The sequence below is a fragment of the Tetrao urogallus genome, assembly GCF_951394365.1.
Source record: "Tetrao urogallus genome assembly, chromosome: 1".
Taxonomy (NCBI): Eukaryota; Metazoa; Chordata; class Aves; order Galliformes; family Phasianidae; genus Tetrao; species Tetrao urogallus.
In genome coordinates, this window is record NC_136813.1 from 24989603 (window position 1) to 25004592 (window position 14990).

A 14990-nucleotide genomic window follows, 5' to 3' on the forward strand; every position below is an offset into this window, starting at 1 on the left:
ATTTTTTTAATAGAACATTTTTCTTGCAGAGCTGATTGATTCCCTCAGTCGTTGTCAATGAACATTAAAGAGACCAAGAAATTTGCATGGGTCAGAAAGAAGGCTTGATATTTATGGGCTTACCAAGTACAGCTTGCTGCTGAAATAAAAGATATTAGCACTCATGCTTCAGCACATTATTTCTGTGAGAGCTCATACGGGGAAACAAATGAACCCAACTTGTACTCACACTAGGATTCCCATACACAGCTTTTAAACTGGAACTGGCTCAGCATCAGGGATGAACAACTGGTCTGAATATACCTGAACATACACAGAATCCTGCATGGGCTGTCAGTTTGTGCAGGTAGCTCACTGAGGGCATAGAGCTGTTTTCCAACTATACTCTGTAGTCACATATCTTTCAAGCTTTTCCTTCCCATAGTTTAATTAATTTGCACTGCTCTAAAGAAGAGTTGCAGTCCATGGCTGCATTTCTCTCAAGCATTGCTGCTCCTGCAGCTAGGCAAACAGCAGTGGAGTTGCAACATTTGTCAGGCAAAGGCAGGAGGTTTCTCCTGTTGTAATTATAAATGCTTCTACAAATGCCAAACTAAGTTGACAGTAAAAAATAATCTCCAAATTCAAAACATCCCTTTTCTTAAAATAGGAGGATCTACAGCAAATGTTAATAAGGATGACTTTTGAATGTACGTTTTACACCTTTGATTTGCCAACAAAATGCTGTTTGGCAGTCATCTCTGAAGCAAAGAGGTGCAGTGAAAAGCTATATTTGCTGGGCAGGTCACCATCCTCAGATGCTCATACCACTGCCTGTGTGCCAGAAGTTTTGAGTACAAAATTTGCTACCTGGACTGCTTGAGTTATTCTGCAGCCAAAACAAGATGGGCCTGTATCAACAATATAGTTAGTAGGCCCGTGCTGATCTCATGACACAAGTAGTGTCATGAGCTAAATGACATTACTATATAGAAAGGGCAGCAATGAGCCTTGTGTGTTTTCAGATTCTACACAGCAGAAGCATCCACCAGAGCATCTACACTGCAAGGGCCTTCAGATTCATATACAGCTAGCCTGTTGTGTGCCAGCCATGTGAATAGTTCAGCTGTTTTTGAAGGCCATAAACTCAGCATTAATGCTGGCTAAACTCAGGAGTGCCCCCCAGTCAGCTGCAGGGCATTGCATGGATGGAAGGTGGGGAAGGCTCTTTCTACAAAAAGCTGCACCACCACTTCATGACATCTGCAAGGTGGGATAATAAACCTCTTGGGGATGAAAATGAGACACTTAAATTAACATGGAACAATTTGTTTTGCAGAGGCTTGTGTCAGCTATCAAATATAAGAAATGCGACTGTAATACATGGACATATATTCTCGTCCCTTTATTACAGAGCTTATAGAAATATCAGTGATATGGCAAAATTCAGATGAGGTCAGTAAAGCTACTGCTAATTTTCATTTATCTCAGGTCGGAGGTATTCAGTGCTGGGCTAGATGAGGCCCTGGGCAACCTGGTCTAGCACTTGATCTAGTGGTTGGCAATCCTGCACGTGGCAGGGGGATTGGAACTAGATGATCTTTGAGGTCTTTTCCAATCCTAAGCCATTCTGTGATTCTGTGATAAAGAATAAGGGGTTCCACTGACATATCAATTATCCAATAATTCTGTTGATGGTTAAGAAGTAATACTAAGCATGGTCATGGCCAAATTCTTTCTTGTGCTCTCTGGGACTTGAATTATACACCAGCATCTGACCCTTCTGCTGCACGGAGTAGATTTGTAAGCTCATCAGGAGCTCACAGGTTCTTGCTTAGCAGACAAATCACCAAATAATTGCTACACTCAAGCATATGCAGTATGCAGTGAAAGCATCAATAAATTTTCTTATTAGGTCTAACATGTATTTTACATAATTTCCTCCTTTTTATCTCAAGACAAGTTTAAGATAAAACTGCTCAGTGCCTGAATCTTGCAACTTTCTTTGCTCAAATGCAGTCTCCCCTTGGGAGAGCTATGTGTGGTTATTAAAAACTATTTTTTATTTTTATTTTACTCTACTTTGATAATCTGGAACCCTTTGCTTCCTGGGAAACCCTTTAAATCTAAAACCTTTTAAATTAAAACCCCAATCCAAGCAGCTAGTGTAGATCAATCTCTATCCCCCTCTATTTTTCCACCCAAAACCATCAAGCAAATTAATTGGCAGAGGGAAGACAATAGTGGAATTATTCTCTGTTGCCACAGTTGTCAACGTTTGCAGGTAGCGCAGCTGAAGACCTGCTGGAGACTCGGCCAGCACCATGGAGGCCTGCTTGAGGGCTTTAGAAGCATTCATCTCTCCCTCTGCTGCCACAACCTGTGATGTAAAAGAAATAGAAATGGCATTGCAACACCATCACCTTTACAATGAGGAGGAAACAGAAGAACTTGGGAGCCCAAAGATACAGGACATTGCAGACTGGAGGTAAGTATAGCCATGGGTCTCACCTTAGCTCTCGCTTGTCGTGTAGTCTCTGCTTCGGCTGCCATCACCCTCTGCATGGCCACAGGAATCCTGACATCTTTGATCTCCACACGAGCCAGTTTGATTCCCCACTGCTCTGTGGCACTGTCAAGGATGGCCTTGGAGACAAACACAGTACCCAGCAAAAGAGCACAGGGGGAGCAGGAAGAACTCTGTGGGATTTACTGTGCCATGTCAACAGAAGGAAAAGCAGACTACAGGAAGATGGAACGTACCAAGGTGCTGGCACACACTGTGGTGGGAACACAGCAGGTACCCCAGCCTTATGAAACTCTTGCTGATCTCTGATGCGAGATACTGGTCAATACTTGAAGTTTCTCCCTGTGTAAGACTTTCGTGGGGGATCACTGCTGCCCTTCCCAAAGCTGCCCTCTTTTTAGGTAGGCACTTTTCTTATTTACAAACTAATACTTCAAGAGTCTTCAAGAATAGTATTATGTTGTCAATGTACAAGCACGTTATTGGCAAACGATACATCACAGTCCTACAGCACTCAGGATCTGTGTTGGCCATCATGACAGAAGGTACAAGAACTCCATTGAGGGTCCGCTTAGGGTGGAGTTTCCCACAAAAAGCAGTTTTCTTTCCTATTGCTTGCAGCCAACTTTGGGCAAAGACTGCATATGCTGATTTATTCAACTCATCAGACAATTTCAGCATCTTCATTGCTATTTGATAGGAAATAACTCTTCTAGAACAATCTTGGGAAATACCTTTCCAGTAATTCTTTCTTACTTCGAGCAATGAGAAGTAAAACTGAAAGGACCATACAGGATTTTTTTCTACTGTTAAAGAAAATGAATGAGATTATTTCTGATTCACTGCTGCCCAGAACTAACTTCTGTGCTTGACAGTAAACCCAAGATCTACCTGGATACTGTGTGCAACCTCTTCTCGACCAGCCAGGAGCTGAGCCAAGGTCTGTGTACCCAGCACATTTCTCAGGGTTGTCTGTGCCAATAGGAAGGTGGCTGAATGTACATTATTGACATTGGCAACAGCACAGACTGCACTGTGGATCCTGTAGTACACCACCCCGTCCACCTGAATAGTAACAGCATCTTTCGTGAGAATCTGTGTTGGAGAAACATACAGAATTAGAGAATTATTCAATAAGGCACAGCTTGACAATGAAGGGGAGTCATAATCATTCTTTTTCCTTTAGTAAAGAATAGACCCTGAAAATTCATGGAAACTAAGAATTTCTTCTGGTTTCTTTGGCATTCCCCCCAAAGAGATGACTTCAAAGAAATCATCCTGCATCACCAACAATTTAAATTAGGGCAAAATGTTCTACATAGTTTTTAAACATCTGTTTCAATAGTAAGTAAATCTCATCACCTGCATGAATTTCATCTGCAGTGATAAATTATAGTTATCCTGTTCCTTCCTTGTAGAAAGGGCCAGAACTGATTTCACACATTGCATGGAGTTTGTTAAAGCAGTGCTACTTTCTTTACACAATGTAATTGTGAGAATCACCAAAAATTAAAGCAAAAGAGAAAAGCAAAGTGCAAAAATAGTGAGAAGAAATTCTGAAAGATATTTCAGTATTCCTCAAGGAACTGTGTCATATTCTGCCAGTGCAAGAAGATGTAAGTGCCTGCACTTCAGCTTGGAGAAGAGAAGGCTGCGGGATGACCTCAGTGCAGCTTTTCAGTCCCTAAAGGGAGCCTATAAACAGAAGGGGAGTCAACTCTTTGAAAGGGTAGATAACAGCAGGGCAAGGGAAAATGGTTTTAAGTTGAAAGAGGGAAGATTTACATTGGATATCAGGGGGAAGTACTTTACCAGGTGAGTGGTAAGGTACTGGAACAGGCTGAGAGAGGTTGTGGATGCCCCATCCCTGGAGGTGTTCAAGGCCAGGTTGGATGGGGCCCTGGGCAGCCTGGTCTAGTATTAAATGTGGAGGTTGGTGGCCCTGCCTGCAGCAGGGGCTTGAAGCTCGATGATCCTTAAAGTCCCTTCCAACCTTGGCCATTCTATGGCTCTATGATTCTGCACCTCAGCAGGCAGCTGGTCAGAGCAGAGCACTAATTACTCCCATGACTGCTCCCCTTTTTAGTGTCTGTTGCCTGCAGTTAAGTGCTCCATGGAAGCTCTGCCAACATTTGCAGAAGCCTTGCCAAAAGTTGCTAAATTTCATGCAGTACAAGTATGTAACCGCCGTCCTTCCTGCTTTCTGTTTTCAGGGAGCTACCACATGCACCCCTGCAACCTCACATCTCAGCTGTCTCCTATTCAAAGCCCCAATCCCATCTTCTTTATTCTTTAACTAGCACATCAACAAGGGGAGTTTGCTTGGCCTGTAATGATGCATCTGCAGGTCTTCATAAGCAGGTCTTTTGTAAGGTCTCTGGAAGTCCAGAGACAAAACAAATAAGCTGAATTCTATAGGGTAGCTCACAGCTGCAAGACTACAAAGCACCCACATCATTTTTGATCTTGCCATGAATCAGCTGTTTTGTTTCTGATCTAGATGGCTGCTGGAAAATAGTTACCTCTTGTGGAGGAATGTTACACGTAACAGTTCTAAGGTCAACCTTGATAAACGTATCTGTACATGGAAGTATGAGAATCAAACCTGAAATAAAGAAATAATGAGGTGAAACACTTGCTTCTGAGAGCTGACTTGAGCCTGGTGCCTGTACGAAGCAAGCAGATGGAAACAGGGTGGGGAAGGAGTCAAGGAGCTATGCAGCATTTTATTACTACAGCTGTCCTTCTACTATAGAAGGCAACAGCAGTGAAGCTTTGCATTTTCAAATAATAGAGGGAAATGCAGATATCTGCAAATGATGTGAACTTATTAGACCTTAATGGTTTAGAGCTGTGGTCTGGGAATGGATAGACATCATTCTGGTTTCAAATCTGCCATGAGACTTGTGGCAAAAATTCCATCTATGCTTTTGCTAACTCCATTCTTTCAGCCATAACCCTTTTGCAGTATGTGTGCCCATCCAGGAAAGGCACCTTCGTCCACCACCTTTAGGCCCTCAGGTTAGGAGGAACGCTGTCCTTAGATATGAGCAGTCCTGTGAAGCAGTCCCCATTCTCCCATCATGAGAACAGGAGCCTTGACACAATTCTTCCAATCTCTGCACCATATTTGGCTGCCCAGAGCCATGCAGAGAAAATCTGTGCCTGCCCAATGGCTGGCAAGATGAAAGACACCCTCTGAAAACAGTTTTTTTTTCTTATTATTTCGACTTCCAAGCTGACCAGTTTTATTGCACAGACGCGGTTGCTGCACCAATGCAAATTGCTGGCATTGCTGGGTTACTTTATTTGCAATTGGCAACCTGATCCCACTCAAATGTAACAAACGCTGGGTAGATAAAATCTGGAAAGGCCAGTGCACTTACAGTTCTACAGAACTGAAGGCAAATTAAAGTCCTGGTTAGCACTTGTAGTTTTGGAAGTGAAGTACAAGGAGAATCATCACAGTCACTCAAACAAATCTGAGCTGAAGTCTGCATTTTAACCTCCCAGAACTCTCACTAGTGCCTGCAGCGTAAGCTCAACCTTCAGTCATCCAATCTACTGAACAGCAAAGCCACAACAGCTTTTCAACCAGAAGGCCTTCAACTAGAAGCCTTTTGACCTTCTGTGCTGTTCTCTGTGGGATGACATTACCTTCTATTTAGAAAAGCAAAAGTTCTGCAGGCAAAAGACCTGCAGCAGAGAAACTCCTCATTCCACGTATGCTTTAAAGGATTTCATGGACCTCTGTAATTCTCCTTGGGATTACAGTGCATCCTAATAGAGTAAAACTGCATGCATTCACCTGGTCCTTTGGCTTTCTTAGACAGTATACGTCCCAGACGAAATACAACGGCACGTTCGTATTCTCTGACAACCTAGGAAAACATTTCAAAGTTAGAATTTTACAAGTAATTCTATTCATGCTCTCTGGCATGACTGGCATGACTTTTTTTTTTTTTTTTTTTTTTAAATCTATAACATCCATATTAAGTGTGAAAAATACAATCAACACAGGGTCAACAATGCTGCAAGTTACCAAGCATTTTATGTTTTCTCACATCATTGCTGGAAAAACTCAGACTTTGGCCCTGTAAATAAGTCATAAAACAGATCAAATATGCAAGAAATGCTGCTGATTTAATGAGGCTGACCACAGCTCTTTCAACACCAGTGCTACAAGCAGAGGAGCTGTAGGCAGAGTATACCATCAGAATGTTGACATAACTACTTCAGATAGTAGGGCGATCCATGGTATGGTGCTAAGGGCAATCACTCTGGTGATTCAGCCCTAAAAACTTCTTTAAATTAGTCGTATCATGCCTATGTCTTGAAGGGACTGTAGGCTAAGGTTGTATAGTCCGTCTGTGTGGGGGCTTACTCCTTTTTCCATCAGTATCTGTTATTTGCTGTTGTTGGCAGCACCAGGTGTGAGCTCTTCAAAAAAGTTTGTAATTTATTCTCCCAGGGTTGTTGTAAAGCAGGAAAGCTTAATTGACTATGGAAGTTGATATGATAAGAAGTCAAATGAGAAGCTTTTATTGATATAGAAAGTCAGTGGAAATACACGAATCTCTTGGACTCAGAACACATCTGCACTGCAAAGCCTTCTTATTTCCAAAAAGTGAATGGGGGTGCCCCAGGGTGCCCCAGATCCCACTAGCTTACCTTGATACACGCCCAGATGGAAATAGGAAAGGTTATGAGCACCAACAGGAAAGATATGGAAACCAGGATCCATCCACAGACACCAATTCCTTCCCGCCTGTCAGCTGTAAACAGTAAGGAAGAGGAGCAAAATGAATGCAAATCCTGAAACGAGTTGTCAGAGGAATGCAGACCTAGCCCACTGCAATCACTATGGAATGCAAAGTCCACAAAGAGTCAGTCCCTCTCTCCTCCCTCTCAGCACAAATACATAACCAACAATCCAGCTATATATATACTTCTTCTGCATGAAAGGTTAAAAGATTTTTGCAGGGGAGAAACAGGAGCAGTGACAGGCATTGCCAAAACTGGGGACTTCGAGATATAAAAGATCAGGTAGAATGTATGTATGGATATGAATCACTGAGAAAGTGTGTTACACCTGGGATAGGAGATCTAGTTTGTACAAAAGCAGATAAGAAAAATGAGGGGAACTCCTCCATCTTTAGATAGAGGTTTTGAGGAATATTAATGGACCAGTTCCATCCACTGGAATACAAGCTTCAGAATTAGTGGTTGTCTAAGTGCACACCCAGGAACTGTGGGTAGCTTTCTAACTGCGCTTAGCACTTCTCATCACAAAATTTAATTATTTTAGTGCCTGAAGGAAAGGTGGTGGTGAGTTGCTGTTCATGTACTAAAAGTCTGGGAGGCTCTCTGTAGGGGAAAGTGGACCAAGGAGTTGCTGCTTTCTAGCGAGATCAGAAACTGGAGCTGCAGGGACACTCGCAGCAGAGGCAGAAGGTGAGAAATGGATGCCATGAAACCTGCCATGAGGGCAGAGCACTGCAATCCTGCTGAATGCAGAAATGTCTTGGACCAGGAGAGCTGCAAAGAAAGCAAAAGATACAGGGCTTGTCCGAAGGGTTGCCAGCTTTGAGGTCCTCATGAGGCTGTTTCCTTTCTGACTTGCGCTGTTCTTAAAAACAAATCCACTCCCATGCTGATGCAAATATGCAGTGTATTTTTATTTTTTTTTATGTTACCTCAGTGGTGTAAGGCAATACTAGAAATTTCTCACATTAAATAAACTTAACGTACAGACAGAAACTGATAAATAGGAAGAAAAACTTATATATACTTTGTGAAAAAAACTTGCCACCACATTGAGACAGTGTGAGGTTACCTGATCAGTGAGGCACAAGGCAACAGACCAGCAGACTGGGAGGACAGGTTTGTTGGAAAACACCCATGATCCTGCAGGAGACACAAAGGCCTCCCGCAGTGCTTTCCTCTTGCAGGAAATTCCTTGCAGGTTGCAGCAAGGAACCCACCTCAACTGCACGCCTGGATCTTACAACTTTGCTCCTTACAGTTTTCCCTTCTGAGATCCTCGCTGGAGATTTAACTGCTCACACTGAAGTTTGTGTCCAATAGGGCCAAGCTTCAGGACATAGACCTGCTGCCCTGGGATCCTGGCATCCCTCCTGACCCTTCCCAACTGATAATAATGTATATTCCCTGGTTGCTTAATGAGGTATTATCAGCCATTCCATAGTCACTGTAGGAATGAGGAGTTCCTCTGAGTAAATTACCATGCAGACCCTAAGGTCATGTGCTTGAAAACAGGGCTGTTGAGATTTCACATGAAAAGCTTTAACCTTTTCACAGCCACAGTGCTCTTCACATTACACCAAGAGTGTGTCAGGCTATAGCAGGTACATGATGTGCCAGCAGTTGTCTGTCTTCTGATTAGTAGAAACTGATCTATGAAAGCTGTGGATTGGGCATCATTCATAATTGTTAATCAAAAGCTTGGAGAAATTTGTTACAAGGGGGTGTTCTGTTCACCAGCAGACAACGTTCTGCCCAGTCCCTATTTCACTTAAATGATTAACATGGAGAAAGGTGCCTGGAAATCTTTTTCTCCAGTGCCAACCTTTGCCATGAACCCCCCTCAAAAGCTGATTTTGGATGGTAGCATCATCTGCCATCACCTACATGAGACCACTGTGAGGATGGATAGGAATGACACACACCTGATAGGACTGACACAATCCAGAGAGGTGGGACTATCTGGGAACAAATGACTTTGCAGGTCAGTATTCAAACAGCTGAGAAGAGAGAGGTCATAATATCACTCATCATAACTATGGCTAAGAAGCACCCACTCCTCCAAAACTTGACAAATTATGACTGACTCCTCCATGAGACCTGTCCTAGGGATCCTGATGCCAGCTAAAAGTGTTGAGTCCAATGAGAAAAGCAGGATATAAAGATACACCTGTTTACTATACAATAGCAATCCAGTCTCCAAAGACCATCACAAATGTACTCTGATAATTCCAAAATTTCAAACCATTTAACCACATAACTAATGGGAGTTTCTACAAAAACACAATAGTGAAGAATAAATCCAGTAACCCAACATGCCAGTGACTTAGTTTTGCTGCACCTGTATATTGATTACCATAGCCATGACCAGCAGAAACCTCCCTTGCATCTGCAGCCCATAGCAAACTAAAAGGTGCCTCTGACTTCTGTACCCATTACCTCTTTCATTCCACAAACACCCAAACCAACCCTGCTGTCCCCACATTTGCCCACTGCACCACCCATTCTTATGCCCACAACGATAGAAACAGAACATATTGTCTCAAACAACTTTGGTTTGGTAACAGTTCCTTTGCTTGACGAGAGCACTAGGTGCTCCTCACACAAGCCCAACCACATTAAGTTCCTTTTTGGGGCTGAAAATCCCTGCTATTCCTCATTTATTCACATTTTTCCCATTCCACCTCATCCCTGGATGTTTTAGTCTCTGGGGTCATTTTCCTGGAAGGTAAGTGCTGAAGCATGGTGGCAGTGCAGTAGGAGGTATTTTGCCCCATCACTTTTAGCGGCAGATAATGGATTTTCATCTCCGGCCCATAAGGGAGATTTACAATGAATGCTTGGTTACAAACGTATTCTTCTTGTTTGGTTTCCATTGAGAAAAACATAACCATGCACAAAAAGATGATGCTTACCAATTAGATGTTCTATGTTGTTTTTCTTGGGTGTCTCTTCTGTGGGCTCCATCTCATTCCAGGGAAGTTCTGATCCCCTCACAGACAGGACAGCAACATACCTCAACACAGCACAGCACCCATGCGATGCACCAAAGAGGGAAGCACAGGGAGAGAAGGAGGAATCCCCACCTGTATCAGAGTCCTCTGGGAGTTAGTTACCCTGGTGAGGAGGATATGTTTACAAAAACAAAGACTTGTGGATCACCGTTGCCTCTGATGTAATTCCATGCTCTTCTGTGGCAGGCTTTTGGCTGGGGAAATACATGGCTCAGCTGATTTTAAACCATGCAGCATCCAAACTAGAAATTATTTCAGTGAATCACAGAAATATTTATCAACGCAGATTTAATAATAAAAAAAAGACAAAACTGTAAGAGAAATCTAGTGTGTATAAATTGAGTACTGCTCTTCTGCTGCTCACTTTTTAGTATGAAAAGTGCCCATGCTGTATGGAATTTATCTTCAGACATTTCTTGATACTTTACATCGCAGTAGGTAGAACCCCCTTGTGCCGGATAACTAAAAAACTCCAGCAGGAACGCTTCAGCTTCAAAGGCTTTTAACATTTTTTTTTCCGTAAATATGTTTTCTTTCATTTCTAAAACTTCCCTTTCAATACAGGAATCAAACAAAGTATAACGGAGACAAGCAGAAATGGTTTCAAACTAAAAGAGGGAAGATTTAGACTGGACATAGTGAGTTTCTACAATAAGAGTGGTGAGGCATTAGGAAGGTTGCCCTGATAGGTGGTGGATGCCCCATCCCTTCAGATATCCAAGGTCAGGCTGGATGGGGCTCTGAGCACCTGATGGAGCTGTAGGTGTCCCTGTTCACTGCAGTGCAGTTGGACCAGATGGCCTTTCAGGGTTCCTTCCAACTCAAACAATTCTATGATTCCATAGTAATTTTAGCAAAGCATTTTAGACTAAGATATATTGGAAGACTGCAGCAGCAGAGAGCAGCCTTCTCAAAGGACACAAAACAGTTATTTGAGAAGAAAATAAGGCATATTTTTTCATATGTAGTCTATGACTTTGACAGATAGCCACATTCATTCTATGGTTGTTTTCTATGGGCATCCATTACCGCAAGCATCTTGGAAGATCTGGTTCCAGCTTCATTTCATACCAGCCTTCATCTATGCCAGTAACCACACTGGTCCCAGATGGGTTATTCAGCACTGATTGCTCCCCAGAGAATTCTATTCCAGCTTCACAAAGACTTCAACCTACCCTTGCTGAATGGATGTTTGAAGTTACAGTGGAAACTATAAGCACAGCTTGCAAAACTGTGATTCACGTGTTTATCTCACTATTCTCCAATAGTCACAATATCTATATGAAGTTATCTGTTGCACTTCCCCAGTGATTTGACCTCTTGGCTGTAAGATGAAACCTGCTCATAGAATCATACAATGGTTTGGGCTAGAAAGGACTTTAAGATCATCTAGTTCCAACCCCCTGCTATAGGCAGGGACATCTCCTACTAGACCAGGTTGCTCACAACTCCATCCAGCCTGGCCTCGAACATCTTCAAGGTGCGAGCATTCACAACATCACTGGGCAACCTGTTGCAGTGTCTCATCACCCTCATAGTAAAGAATTTCTTCCTAATATAGGGTTAGGGTTAGTAGTCGCAGTCTACCCCCTTCCAGTTTAAAACCAATTCCTCTTGTCCTATCCCTATATGCCTTTATAAAAAGTCTTTCCCCAGCTTTTCTGTAGGCCCCCTTCAGGTACTGGAGATGATCATGACAAATGCCTACTAACAGGACAGCAGGTAAAAGAAATATGTGCTCTTAATTATTTCAGAAAGGAAAATCTAACACGCAGAACTACCCTCATATTATTATTTTGAAGTAACTGTTTAAAAACACGTTTAAAACACGTGAGCACTCAAGCAGCCTCCAAGCTGCAAGTTCACTAATGCTGACCAGCCTGGTACAGTAGCACAAAGCAAAACAGCTCAAGTCCAAAGCCACTTTAGCACCGCTTACTGACGTGGACACAGCAGTAAGTAAATGTGGTTCTGGTGGGTGGGTGGTGCAGCACTTCTGCAGCATGTGCTGATACAGTTAGAGCCTTTAACATCTATTCCTGGATCATCACGAAGGCTTAGGTCAGACAAAATGATCTGTGGCTTACCTGCCAGCATTCCATTCTCCAACATTTCCCTGCACCAACCGCTATGTTTGCAAAATGTGACCAGTCCTTTACAGTCTAAGGTTTCCACTTGCTCTACTTATCCCATCATAGAGTAGATATGACATTTGCAGGACATGAGATTTGCATATAACATAGTTCTAAGTTCCTGTTTGCTTCTTTCTGATCTTTTAAGGCCCATCTTCCCTCGCATGTGCTGGGCTTTGGCCACTCTCTAAATATTTCTCAACCTATTCCTTTCCTGTTTCTGAATTCTGTCCCCTCTACCACCCAGAACAGACAATAGCCTTTTGCTCTGGGCTTCTCATTCATCTCCCTTAGGACACTGAGGAGATTACCAGTAACATCTTGCTACTTGCAGGAACATCACCATATTGCTCCTCCTCCTTTTGTGTGAAAATGGTATCAGCTTTCTAGAACAGAAGATCACAGAATCACACAATTGTAGGGGTTGGAAGGGATCTCTAGAGATCATCGAGTCCAACTCCCCCACAAAGCGTGTTCCCTACAGCAGAAGATGGTGAGATGACAGGAAGGTGTTGACACCACAACTTCATGAGACCATGAATAAATATAAGACAGAATCAATCAAATGGGTTCTCTGCATCTCAACCAAGAGAGGCAGACAATTGACACAAAAGTAAGAATGCTCATATCGTGGTGAGTTTCATTCCAGGCCCAATCAAGCTCACATCACTCCACTGCAAGTCAGAGGAAGAAGATGACAAAACAATTACTCTTTCTCTCATATTTAGTACTTAGAGCACTTGAAACAGTGAAACTTGCATTTGCAAAAACTGTCCCAGTAGGTTTGCTTTGTTGTTGTGAATAAAGATTTTATTTTAAATAACATTTCACTGCACCTGACTTTGTAGTCTCTCAGCATAGCTGAAATACAGCAGTAATCAGCAACTGAACAATCAAACCGTAATTAGTCCAGACTCAAGTCACACAGCAACAGTCCTTTCCAAAGACAATTTCAGTGTATGATCTGGCATCATTTGCCTCAGGAGCAGACTTTTCCCTGGCTCTTTAAACATGGTGCTCAAGTAAGTATGAAAGAGCTCAGGACAAACAATCCTCTTCAGAAATTCCATGGTTGGGTCACAGGAGTTGGCTTCGAGCTGCAATGCAGAACACTGACTTTATTCCTGAGGAGAAAAATTAATAAAAAACATTTTATATCAGGAGTGACTTTTTAATGAAATGAAACTTACCTTAATCCTAACCATTGAAAAGTTCCATGTACAATGTCCTATTCAACATGATTCAGTAAAAAAAAGAGCCCATTATAGAGAGGAACTGTTGATAGTTTAATGCTTCTTAACCAATTTGTGTACTTGTCTAAGACTGATGACAAGCTTCTATCTGACACGACACCAGCTGCACATGGAAAACTCTTCCCTTGGTAAAGGATATTTCCCAGTAGGTAGGCCCCACTTATGAAGTACAGTGTTTCAGGAAAAAAAAAAACCTTTCCAAACGGTGAAAATTTCACTAGTTCTCACCTGACTTAATTTGGAGAAACAAAGCTTCACAATCTTTTAGGTACCCTTGAGATGTTTCAAGTTCAAACAGGAAAAAACTCACCACAAACACATAATCCATAACCACTCAATACATGCTTCCAAAAACTGACACAGGAACTACTTACATACGATGAAACATTACATAAAGGCTGATGTTTGACACCTGACTTTGACTACAAGGTGAACTAAGTTAGCTTAAGCTTTTTATTTGATTGCTTGGTTGCTTAGGAAAGTAGGGCTCAAACCAGAGATCAAACGTAGCACCTCAGTAAGGTTACAGAATGATTACTGGTTTTGAACTGCATGTATAGTCACATCTGCAGGATGAAAGACAATCACTTCTCGATGAGATACCTACATTTTTATTTTCTCCTTTTCCAACCGATCTACAAATGATTAAAAAATTCTCATAAAAAGAATGAGTAGTACTGAAAGATGGCTGAGATTTTTTCCACAAGTTTCCGGAGTCAACAGGTAAGGCATTAATTTCAAAAGAAGTTCAAAGCAGAGAATCATTGTGAAATCAACCGCTTTCACAAAATAAAGAATGTGAACGTGCAACATACTTCAAAGTAATATGTAAATGTGATTATGAAAATGCAAGACTACCCCAATACTGACAGAGTGTCTAGGACACTATTTACATTTTCTATCTAAATGACACTTCATAGAGTACTTCTATTATCACTCTTTAGGAAACCTATTTTATAATTCTGTAGATAATTCAGCATCACAAAAACCTGCTTAAGTAGGATCAAACATTAGGAAGTGTCTTAGTAAAAACAAGTTTATTCATCTATATTCTAAGCAAATAGGTAAATAGTCAGCAAAGCCTTTTGCCATGACTGTAAACTTTTTATTTAAAAAAATTGTGTTAAAAACCAGTACATGAATTTCCATTAATGTTCTAAAAAAGTTTGTTCACATCTTGAAAGAAAATACATTAGCAACATCTCCCAGCAGAATTCATCTTTAAAAAAGTAAAACTCTAGGTGCAGAGCTTTTCTACAGTATCATATCCTCTACGTTTTAATTTAACCACAGGATTGAATATCATTCATCTCTATTGACA

At 41.8% G+C, this 14990-nt stretch overlaps 1 protein-coding gene across 1 annotated transcript; it reads right to left on the reverse strand.

Moving 5' to 3' along the window:
• Nucleotides 1-2158: 2158 nt before the first annotated feature.
• On the reverse strand, nucleotides 2159-10237 carry STOML3 (stomatin like 3; the record flags this gene model as incomplete). Its single annotated transcript, XM_079549390.1, has 7 exons — nucleotides 2159-2359; nucleotides 2491-2625; nucleotides 3398-3601; nucleotides 5029-5111; nucleotides 6315-6387; nucleotides 7178-7281; nucleotides 10186-10237. The coding sequence occupies 7 exons, from the start codon at nucleotides 10235-10237 to the stop codon at nucleotides 2159-2161; spliced, it is 852 nt and encodes a 283-aa protein (XP_079405516.1).
• Between the last annotated feature and the right edge of the window lie 4753 nt (nucleotides 10238-14990).